At 38.6% G+C, this 12,487-nt stretch overlaps 1 protein-coding gene across 2 annotated transcripts in view; it reads right to left on the bottom strand.

Annotated features, from left to right (window-relative positions):
* The window catches only part of LOC149168880 (ARM repeat superfamily protein), a 207,837-nt gene extending 197,509 nt beyond the window's left edge, over positions 1-10,328 (bottom strand). The window contains exon 1 of one of the 2 annotated variants that reach the window (XM_089428465.1): positions 9,764-10,328. In XM_089428465.1, the coding sequence (XP_089284591.1) occupies positions 9,764-10,060 (297 nt within the window). In that variant the 5' untranslated portion in view covers positions 10,061-10,328. The remainder of the gene's footprint in view (positions 1-9,763) is intronic. The other variant, XM_089428466.1, reaches the window with a different exon arrangement.
* Between the last annotated feature and the right edge of the window lie 2,159 nt (positions 10,329-12,487).

The raw sequence follows: 12,487 nt of genomic DNA, 5'->3' as shown, positions 1-12,487 counted from the left end.
GGTGTCATGCAGCCCCTGAAAATTTTCTTCTATCAGCTGGAAAACTTCGCTCATAATGTCATCATTGTAAGAGAGCGTAGGGGAAGTTATTTTGATAATATCACTGAGACAGGAGACAACTATAAGTCTGATCCTTCACAAGGGTGCTCCAAGAATTTACTGGATCAAGGCAAGCATTAATGGTTTTAGTGCCCAATTTAGAATCCTCAAATTTGATTGGGTCACCTTGGAAAGTTGTGAGTCTAATTCCTCCAGATTAAGGAGAGCTTTCTCAGTCACCTTCATGTTTTACAAATCTAACCCAACTGCAAAAACCCAATTTCATACCTCCCATTCTTTCTGCAAATCTCTCAGTTGCTCCAGTTGTAGAATAGTGTGGACTTCTCTTGAGAAGGGTTTGTTATTCTGCTTTTTTCTCTGGTCTACAGAAGTATTGCAGCCAAAAGAATCAACTGATGCATTGTTGTGTTGATTCGATCTTATTTCTAAGTTTTTCGGGGTTTTTGTGAGGCCATCTAAGGTTTTTTTCCATCTGTCATCCATGAGCAAATTTTTTAAATTCCACCTTTACAAATAGTCAACATGTCAATCACAATTTTTATTTTTATTTTTTCTTCAAATTACTTCAGCAAATCTATAGAAGTAATTTTGCTGAAAATTTTAATAAATTCCAGTCGGTAAATCACAAATTTCAATTGAAAAATGCCACAGCAAAAAACCCAGCCAATAATACTGAGGAAGGATGTTTTTTCTTTTTTCTTTTTTTCCTTTTTTTTCTGATATGGAAAATTTAATCAGCTACTCCACCAATAAATTCAACTGCTGCAATGATTCGGCCTCTCCAACAATAAATTCAGCCCAACAAAATAATTCGCCCCAACAAGAGGAATTTGGCCTGGCAAGAGAAATTTGGCACGACAAGATGAATTTGACCCATCAAGAGAAATTCAGCACAGCAAAATAATTTGGCCCAGCAACAGAAATTTGGCACACTAAGATAAATTTGGCCCAACAAAAATAATTTCGACCCAGCGAGATAAATTCGGCCCAGCAGAATAATTTTGACCCTGTAAGAGAAATTTGGCACAGCAAAATAATTTCAGCCCTGCAAGAGAAATTTGGCCCAACAAAATAATTTCGACCGAGCAAGATGAATTCAGCTTAGCAAAATAAATTCAGCCCAACAAGAAAAATCTGGCACAACAAGATAAATTCGGCCTAGCAGAATAATTCCGACCTAGCAAGATAAATTCAAACCCGTGGAATAATTTCGGCCTAGCAAGATAAATTTGGCCCAATAGAATAGACAAAAAACTCTGTCTAACAAATAAACTCGGCCCCAATAGATAAATCTGGCTCTAGAAAAAAGGTTCTTTCTTCGGCACTTGGACAAAAATCACTTGCAACAATTATTCTCCGAAAAATAGATTAAGAATTTTAACCCACGAACTTGGCACCTTCAATCTTCAGGAACAATACAGTAGTACAGCAAACTTTGATTTTAACCCACTTTGATTCTAATACCACTGTAATAGCCCAGATGGATATTTTCATTAAAATCACAAGGGTTTTAACTCAGCAACATTGCACTGAGAAATACATTCAAAAACACCATAAAAATTGTAGAAGATATTGCCGGTGTTTAATTTAGATTTACAATAAATCCAAAAATAAAGGGCAATTTCATAAAAATATTGCAACACGAGAATCAATCAGAAATGTTGCAACAATATTTGAACTCAACTTTATCGTATTAATAAGAATATATGCCAATACATAATAGTTAGAAATAGAGATAATGATCACCCAAAATATACGCTACAATGCTGATGCTTGACTCCAAAACTGACATTGGAAACAATATGAGTACACCCGTGAATTATGGATGAATTCACCTAGGGATGAGATGGATTTTCGTCCACTCTCACCGAAATACCCAAGGGTTTTCGTCCTGGGTCTACTGAAGTTGAGAACCAAGTTCTCCAACCTTCACCAATGGAAAAATAGTCAACTCCAAGATGTCCCAAACGATTTGCTTCCCTTCCTTTTAAAGACTTGATCGATAGCTCTCCAACCTTCTAGAAGTCTTCACTTTATTATTTTATTGCATTCTAGAATATTCCCCCCTTTATTTTATTTAAGTGACTTTTAATTTATTTTATTTAAATCACTTTTCCCTTTCTGGCCTTTTTCTCTAATTAGGCACTTTTCCCTTTTTTTTATTAAATTGAGTGACTAATTAAAGTCACTTTTAATCCTGGGAAATGATTAATTGGCCACCATACTTTTTCCAACCACTAGAAACCACTTCTCACCATCCTATCCTGTAGATCTCTTCATTCTGGTTCCAACGAGCTATTACACTAAGGTGTTTCTCCAAATAATCCCCTCCACACAACACCTTTAGCATTTTTAATTAAATTATCCTAATAATAACCCCATTTTACGGGGTTCATCAGAATGCAATGGAACTAGGAACGAACTGCACAGCACTGCCCCCAATGGTGAAATACAACATCGGACCCCATAAAACTCCTCCAAAACTCTCTGGGCCCTCTAACGACGTAATCTCACTCTTGTAAACTAACTGCCACCAACCCTGGATGTCCATGTTGACTGCATCATAAGGGAAACTAAAAATGGGGACATTACAAATATAATGCCAACATTAACAAGGGTTCAAGTCGACTTGTGTCAAGGGCATTGATGTGAAAGGGTTAGCCATCGACAGTTGACAAATTTAGTGGGGTTGACATGCTATCTGATGTATGGTCACCATCAATTTGCTATTCAATTTTACCTATTTGCTGAGAAATCAATTTGTTATTCAATTTTCTTGTTCAACATTAATGAGCCTGTTGTTCTATGCTCCCGCTATAATCGGGTTGTTGTTGATGGGTCCTTGTGATTGGCATGGTATTCGGTTGCAAACTTATTGATGATTGTGAGTTAATTAGTTCAGGAGTGACTATTTGGTATTGGTTATCTTGGTTGTGATTGTTGGAAAATCAAAGATATTATATTAGGGTTTGATTCTCCTTTCTTGATAATTACTTGTGAGTGTGTTGGCTTCTTTTACTTCTTTATTATCTTATCTTTCATCAAGCAATTATACATGTATGAAGATCACAAAACAAGAGACACAAGATATAGGCACATGTCAGGGCAAAACCCCCCTCGAGGGGAAAACCCAGTCAAGATAATTCTTCCTTTCAATAGTATTCTTTGAGACTCTTTACCCTAGACCAAGACCAGACTTTCCCTCCACACCATGTCAGCCTCCCAAATCTTCGACCCCTTCTAGCAACTTCGACTAGGCAGCAGCTTCCGGCAACATGTAGCTTCCGGCAATAGCGAAATCTTAGGAGACTTCGATCTCCCAACCCAGACCACAAAACAGAGAGAGAGAGGCACCAAAAGTTTGATTTTCTTCTTCTCTAGAGACTTCCCCAAACTCGCACTTCTTTCGTCCTCTTGGCAACAGACTTCGCACTTCTCCAACTCTTCTTGAGATATCGAACTTGCTTGAGAGTGAGTGGTTCAAATGACTTCGACCTCCTTCAATATATAGGCTTCTTGTGGGTCGAATGGGGGTCCTTAAGCTGACTTGATCTTCCTTAGGCCGACATGATATGGAGGGTACATAATTCATATTTGACTTGATACAAAACCTTTTTACATGGTTCGAAAGCCCAAGAAGGGTCTCTTCGAATGTACAATGACTATATAAACTCAATATTAATCCTAAGAGTCCACAATGGGGACTTTGACTAATATAATGATGACCCAAGCATGAAACCCATGCTTTATAAGTCATTGTTACAATAATAAAAATTATTTTCTTTATTATTTTGACAAGTACATTACATAATGACTCAAGTACATTATTGAAGACTGAACATAGTTACATTTTCTAACACTCCCTCTTAACTAGGGAGGTATTCATAATGTACATATACAATGGAAGATCTCAAACTATATGAAAACATGAAGAACTTTTAGGCACCGCAATGCCATGGACTAGATTCCTGACCAGGGCAATCTATCTAACCAGTCACTCAACAATTTAGGCACTGCAATGCCATGGACTAGATTCCTTACCAGGGCAATCTATCCAAGTGGGACTCAGGTGGACTCAAGCTTTCAACCCCTCTAGGTACCATCAGGCCTACTTGCTAACCACCAACCCAAACATACAAGTGCGTATCCAAAACAAAGCTCAATAAACAACACCAACTTTTTCAATTTCGGGATTCCAGACATCAACACAGAGTGTCGGCCTGATGTCTCCCCAGGCAATGCTTCACTCGCAAAGCCTCAACAAATCTCTTCCATTTCCTTATCATCAATACAATCACCAATATCTACCAAACCCAGTAGGTTCCTTAGATATTCGAACTTCTTATTAGGAAGAGCCTTTGTCAGAATGTCTACTACCTGTTCATCTGTCGGAACATACTCTAACTTCACGATCCCATCCTGCACCAAGTTCCTAATAAAGTGGAACTTATTATTGATATGTTTCGTCCTCGAATGAAACACGGGATCTCCAAACATCTTGATACAACTTTGATTGTCACAATTAATCACAGTAGGACCTAGAGACTTCTCGAACAAATCTGTCAGAAGCTTCCTTAACCAAACAGCCTCTTTTCCTACTTCACATGCAGCCACATATTCTGCCTCGGCACTACTCAATGCAACGGGATCTTGCTTCCTACTCATCCATGAGATCATAGCAGCTCCCAAACTAAAGCATCCTCCGGTAGTGCTCCTTCCATCGGTCTCACTGCCACCCCAATCAAAGTTTGTGAAGCCAATTAGCTTGACTTCCTTACTATCATACTTTAGGCAGTGATGTATAGTGCCACGAAGATACCTTAATATATGTTTGGCAATTATCCAGTGATCATGACAAGGCTCCAACTGAAACTGACTAAGAATGTTCACTGCAAAACATATATCTGGCCTAGTATTTACCAGATACATTAGGGAACCCACCAACTGTCGATATGAGGTAGGATCCATGAGACTAGAGTTGGAGCTCTTCAACTTCTTGAGGTTGGTGATCATAGGAGTAATCATTGGCTTGGAGTCCATCATCCCAAATTTCTACAATAACTTGATGATGTACTTTCCTTGCCCCAAATATATCTCCCCAAGTCTCTACCATACTTCTAGACCTAGGTAGTAATGCATCAGTCCTAGATCCTTCATCTCAAATTCAACTGCCAACATCTTCTTGCATTCTTGAATTCTTCGTTCTACACCAGTGATGAATAGATCATCCACATATAGTAGAATAATGATGGGCTCATTATTCACGACCTTGATATATAGATTCGGATCAGCAGTACTCTTCACAAACCCAATTCTGAGAAGATATGCATCCATTCTTGCATACCATGCCCTCAGTGCTTGCTTCAAGCCATATAGGGCCTTCTTGAGTCTGCAAACATGAGAGTCCCTGCTATTCACTTCAAATCCTTTAGGTTGTTCGATGTACACTTCCTCATCAATGGTCCCATTTAGAAATGCAGTCTTAACATCCATTTGATGGATATTCCACCCCATTGTAGCAGCCAATGAAACCAATGATCTAATGGTAGTGTACCTTGTTGTAGGTGCAAAGGTTTCTTCATAGTCAATGCCTTCCTTTTGAGAGAAACCCCTTGTGACGAACCTTGCTTTGTACTTGTCTATACTTCCATCAACCGCATGATTGATCTTATAGATCCACTTCGATGTGACAACCGATTTGTCACTAGGTCTAGGAACGATTTCCCAAACCCCATTCTTCATGATGGATTGATATTCTTCCTGCATAGCTTTCTTACAAACCTCTTCATGCTCAGCTTCCTTGAATGTAGATGGTTCAGCTTCAATCAACTTTGTCATATATGCAGCATAACCAGAATATCATTTTGGTTTCTTACTTTCCTTGGAGGACCCTTTCGCAGCTTCATGTCCTTCAGCATCTTCTAATGTAGCTTTCAACCAATTTGGCCTCTTCCTTGTGTTTGTGATGACCACCAATTGAATAGCCTCACTTGGTCCTTCTTCTTCATCATTTGTAGTAGAGTTCTCAGGGTGAACTTCTTCTTCTTCAAGTACAGGAACTTCTTCGTCATCAGAATCAATAGGAATATCATTTGATTCCTTGTAAGCTTGATTATCATCGAATATGACATCCCTACTTACTTCAATGTGTCTTCCTTCCTTTATGTAAATTCTATATGCTTTTGAGGAAAGACTATAACCAACCAATATTCCCTTGATGCTTGTCAAGTCCAAATTCTTTCGCTTGTCTTTTGGAACATGGATATAAGTTGGACTTCCAAATATACGGAGATAATCCAGACTCGGCTTCTTCCCTGTGAATACTACTTCGGGTGTCGTATTATCAAGACTCTTATGAGGACTTCTATTTTGAATGTACATGGCAGTCATTGTTGCTTCACCCCATAAGAACTTTGGTAGATCTTGATCAAGGAGCATCGTTCGAATGCCTTCTTCAATTGACCTATTCTTCCTTTCGGCCAATCCATTTTGTTCGGGATAGTAGGGAACAATGAGCTCCCTCTTAATACCTGCATCCTTACAATATGCAATTAACTCTTTAGAAGTGTATTCCCCACATTGTCATACCTTAGAGTCTTTATCTTTCTTTTAGTTAGGATTTCCACTTCAGCCCTGAACTCCTTGAAATTATCAAATACTTCATCTTTAGTTTTGAGTAGGTAGAGCCATGTCTTCCTCGAATGGTCATCAATGAATGTTACATAGTAGAGATGACCTCCAAGTGATTTGTCAGACATGGGCCCGCATACATCAGAATGGATGAGGTCTAATATTTCTTTAGACCTAGTTTCACTATTATGAAATGGCTTTCTAGTATGCTTCCCCAAAGAGCATCCCTTGCACACACCTTCATGATCTAACTTCATATCAGGAATACCATGAACCAGTTGACTAAGAGTAGGGATGACCCTATAATGAAGATGACCATACCTTCAATGCCATAGTTCAATGGGACTTATTTCCATATGAACCAAAGCTTGAGGAGATGGAGTGATAACCCGGTAAAGACTTCCTTCACGAACTCCAATAACCCTAGCTTTGTCAATACTAGAGTTCTTTCCCCAAACCAATACTTTTCCATCAACAAAAGCAATCCTTTTGCCCTTTATCTTCTAAACAAGAAATAGAAAGTAAATTCTTTTTCAAACCTGGAACATAGAGAATGTTGTTGAGATGCAACTTCGATCCATTATCCAGCTTCAATGATGTAGATCCCAAGCCTCTAACAGCATAGCTTTTGTTGTCACCCAATTCCACTGCATGAGAGGATGACTCCTTTGATAGCGTGTGAAGTTGCTTGGTTTCACCTGTCATGTGTCTCGATGCTCCACTATCAATGATCCATGCATTGTCATCAGTAAGAGAACCTGTGAGGGCAGCCAAGAATCCTTGACTCTTGACTTTGTTGAATAAGTAATAGATGATGTTCTTGATCCATCTTCCAACAGTGTTGTAACCCAATCATATGTAGTTCACCATAGAGGGAGAATCTACACCACCAAAGTGATTTTCGACTTCTCTTGACCTTAGCTCTGATACCATGTTGGAAAATCAAAGATATTATAGTAGGGTTTGATTCTCCTTTCTTGATAATTACTTGTGAGTATGTTGGCTTCTTTTACTTCTTTATTATCTTATCTTTCATCGAGCAATTATACATGTATGAAGATCACAAAACAAGAGACACAAGATATAGGCACATGCCAGGGCGAAATCCCCCTCGAGGGGAAAACCCAGTCAAGATAATTCTTCCTTTCAATAGCATTCTTTGAAACTCTTTACCCTAGACCAAGACCAGACATTCCCTCCACACCATGTCAACCTCCCAGATCTTCGACCCCTTCCAGCAACTTCGACTAGGCAGCAGCTTCTGGCAACATGCAGCTTCCGGCAATAGCGAAATCTTAGGAGACTTCAATCTCCCAACCCAGACTGCGAAACAGAGAGAGAGAGAGAGAGGCACCAAAAGTTCGATTTTCTTCTTCTCTAGAGACTTCCCCAAACTCGCACTTCTTTCGTCCTCTTGGCAACAGACTTCACACTTCTCCAACTCTTCTTGAGATATCAAACTTGCTTGAGAGTGAGTGGTTCAAATGACTTCGACCTCCTTGAATATATAGGCTTCTTGTGGGTCGAATGGGGGTCCTTAGGCCGACATGATGTGGAGGGTACATAATTCATATTTGACTTGATACAAAACCTTTTTACATGGTTCGAAAGCCCAAGAAGGGTCTCTTCGAATATACAATGACTCTATAAACTAAACATTAATCCTAGGAGTCCACAATGTGGGACTTTGACTAATATAATGATGATCCAAGCATGAAACCCATGCTTTAATAAGTCATTGTTACAATAATAAAAGTTCTTTTATTTATTCTTTTGACAAGTACATTACATAATGACTCAAGTACATTATTGAAGGCCGAACATAGTTAAAGTTTCTAATAGTGATCCTTTGTGCTAATAAAAAATATTTGTAAGGGTGCACACTTGGAAATTCTTTTGTTCCATTATGATTGAATGTCAATTGTACGCTCAGCAACACCGAGGCTAGAAGATCATGTGAATTAGTGTGCATTATATAGATAATTAATCTTTCGCTTGCATGTGCTGCCTCCCAACAATAGGAAATGTCTAGGAAAGCATGCCATCTCCTACATTATGTGTTTTCAGTAATATGGTACTATTAGAGAGCTAATTGTGAAATAACATAGCTATTTTTGTTGTTGACAGGCTTCAGAATATTTTGACTGCATATTTCATCTAGGATCTTAGAACCAGATTGAAAATTTTGTTGATGGATGGGTTGGCCTGTAATTCCTTATTTTAATACTATAAGTGGTATTTTTTAACTTCTCAACAACAACCAAAAAAAAATGAATAGCATCACTCTTCTTTGGATAAAAGGAAGCTGTAGATCAAACCATCCTTGCAAAAGGAGTTTATTATTTAGCCACAATAATGCTAAGTGATATGCACAATATTTTTTGTTAAATGCAAAACATAACTATAGAGCTTTTGAATGCTACAGTAAACCAATAATGAAGTTATGGCCTTGTTCAGACCTTGTATCAAGTTCCTTGAAGCCTAAGGTGGATTTCATACCTGGTACGAAATACAGAATTTAATTGGGGCATTCTATAAAAAAAATCATTTACGCTAGTATAAGAAACTAGTCTAAATAGTTGTGGCCTCCAGCAGTAGCATCCCTTGAGTCCCACCACATCAAAAGAGTGTAAGGGAAGATCCAAGAAAAATATGAGAGCAAAAAAACGTCAAAAATCTACGTAACCAACTGAAACAATTAATCGTTTATAAGAAATGTTTGCATCGTCATTAGGTCCAGCCCAGTAAGTAATGCTCCCACTTCTACTTTTACTTAACTGCTAAAAAGATAATAAGGTCAGCGGGAGTACAGGACAGGTAGAGTAGGCAATGGTGATATAGTTCAACTCGTTAAAGGGCGGCAATTGTCAACCGTAGGTCATGGTTTCAAAAATCCGTGTAGTAGATTCGCTTCTAGAAACATATCAGGTACCGGCGCCCTGCCCCAACCAGGAACAGAAAGCTACGGAAAAATGGAAAGCTGGAATTTCTTGAAAATGCATCCATCTGTTAGAAACATGGCAGAGACCTGACTGAATAAAAAGAAGCAGCATTTGGTGGCACTGGCACTAACCTCTGACCTGCTGCTACTCCTTGGAATGTGCTCCAATTTGTTATGTTCAACACCCTTGACACTGAAGTGGCCCGTCCTGGTAACAGATGACCATCCGAACCGGAGCGTCGCAAATTGGTTCCAAGTGAGGGAGCCTAAGCTCCACCGCTTCCTGGGAGCGGTTATTAGGTGGCCGTGGCCGTAGGTGTAGCAGCAGGGGGTAGAAGCTCGTGCTTTAGGTGCAAACGCCGTGGATTTCATGATCCCATGATGAAATGGACTCCATACCTCTAAAGCCACAGCCAAATTCAACTCCATTCTCAATCTCGCCCTTATCCACTAACTGTTCTATAATCTGTGTGACTTTCCAAACATCCTCCGTTGTGTGTGCTTCGAGACGACATTGAAACCAATTCACTCAACTCAAATACTCGCCCTTATCCACTAACTGTTCTATAATCTCTGTGACTTTCCAAACATCATCCATTGTGCGTGCTTCGACGCGACATTTGAAATCGATTCTCTAAAAGCCATGACATGTTTGCAAAGGGCTGCTCTCACTTGTGTTTCAATTTCTTGTTTACGAAAATTAATAAGTGAAGTTAAATTTTTATAGAGCAAATTTTAACTAAAGATAGCCTATAATGATTACAAAATCAATAAGAAAGAAATAAACTATTGTTAATCTCTATTAGGCTAAACATAGCTTATGGGACAGATTGCTTTTTCATTTGTTTGATGTATTCGGTTATTTTTTTGTGAAGCTTCAAAATAAATGCTCCAAGCTTCTCAACAAACCCCTCGTTAAATAGATTATCCCAAGAGTTAGCTGCCAGCATATCTGCATAACTTTTCTTGTTGTCTTTGAAGGCCTCACATTCTAAAATGAAATGTTTTTATGTTTCCACTTTTCCCGAAGAACAAAAAATGCATACTCTTTCCTCCCACACTTCCTTTGGCCTTTTCCAGCGCCCTATTTCACAACGGAGTGGATGAGAATTAGTCCTTAACTGAGCAATAAGAATTTTGGCTCTCCAAGAGATATTAGCCTCTATGTATCCTTTTGGTTGATGACTATGAGTGGGATTAAACACTTCAGTATAGTAATTTTTCTTTCTTCCTAGCTCCTTATCCCAAATACGATTGTGGAACTTTTCCATAACAAAAGCTTTTATCTTTTTGTTAGTTTTTTTGCTCTTGCACAATCTATCATTAAAGACAACCTTCGGCCATCTACCCTCTTCCATTTGCTCAATTTTTTTTACATACCTTATGACTCGCACCATAGCAATTGCTTCAATAGGAGCAGTCCCTGTTTCACTTAACAAGATATCATAAGGAACTGCACTTTTAATCTTAAATTTGTTTGTAATCAAACGCTTCTGAATTTTCTCAATTTGTCTCCACTGCATGTCAGATGTACTGCTGGCCCATAATTCACAACCATAGAGAATCACCGGAATCACTAGAAGCCCAAAAAGAGTTTGAGTGGTTTTCCAATCCCATAACTCTGCCTCTCTACACCTATTTTGAAAAGCATAAAATGCTTTCCAACCCCCCAAAGTTCTTTTCTTTCTACAAACATTCCAGCTTAGATTTTTGTTGAAGTTAATTCTGAGGTATTTGTAGTTCGCAACTTCTTCTAGAATGTTGCCTTCAAAGTAGAACTTATGTTGGTTATGTTTTCTTTTCTTAGAGAAGACCACTACTTTCGTTTTGTTGATATTGACTTGCATCCCCACACTTCTACAAAAATGCTCAAGGGATAGTATAGATACCATCACCCCCTTGGGAATTTAACCACTACTCAAGCTTGTCGATATATAAACCAAAAAGGGTAGGAGACAGTGGGCAACTTGCTTGACCCCGATATCGCTTCTAAAACTTTCAGAAATGCCTATTGAAGTTCTAATTTTGACTTTCACCTCTTCATACAGCCTATGCATGGCTGCTCTCAAATGTTTAGGAACCCCAAGTTCCTCCATTCTGTGCCAAAGCTTATCCGTAGGAACCGAGTCAAACGCTTTTCTGAAATCAAAAAGCAACAAAAGACTTCTTCCTTTTTCTTCGAAACTTTTTCAGTGATGTGCCTTAAAGTTATATAATGATCAATTGTGTAATGTTTAGGTCTAAAACCTATTTGCCCTTTAGCACGCTTATCTCTTTCTTCTGCCCACTTGATAATTTTGTTTTCTAGCATGCTTCCAAATAGCTTTGCAAACAAAGGGTTTATCATGATGGTCCTATAATTGGAGAGATTATTGACGTCACCGCTCTTGAAAACAGGTATTCCCAGACTAGTTGTCCAATCTATGGGGAGCCCTTCTTGTATGATGTTGTTGAAGATTTTTGTAATGTGAGGTGCAAGAATCTTTGAACCCCACTTTAGATGTTTTATTTGGAGTTCAGCTAAGTCTTTTGCTTTTCCAACACCCAACTTCTTGCTACCCATCTCTACCTCTTGTATCGTGAAGAGTTCAATAATAGTGTTGACCAAGAGGGGAGGGTCAACCTTGAGAACCTACTCATAGAGTTGTCTTGCATAGTCAAACCATTTAGAAGTTGTAATATTATTTCTAATTTGTATCTTTTTCGGTTGGCGCTCCTTCCAAAATAATTTGGGATTATTTTTCCCAAGGAAGATTAGTTCTTCTCTCCTTGAAACCATGAAATTGGCTTTTTTCTTGCTTAATAACTGCTTGTAAGCTTTGAGCTTTATGTTATCCTTGTTTGACTTTTTCCACA

Source organism: Pinus tabuliformis, chromosome 4_2 (genome assembly GCF_031772625.1).
Source record: "Pinus tabuliformis cultivar Carrire ecotype Pingquan chromosome 4_2, CPIR1, whole genome shotgun sequence".
NCBI lineage: Eukaryota > Viridiplantae > Streptophyta > Pinopsida > Pinales > Pinaceae > Pinus > Pinus tabuliformis.
The sequence above is the reverse complement of the archived record's forward strand: the minus strand, read 5'-3'. Positions and strand labels throughout refer to the sequence as shown.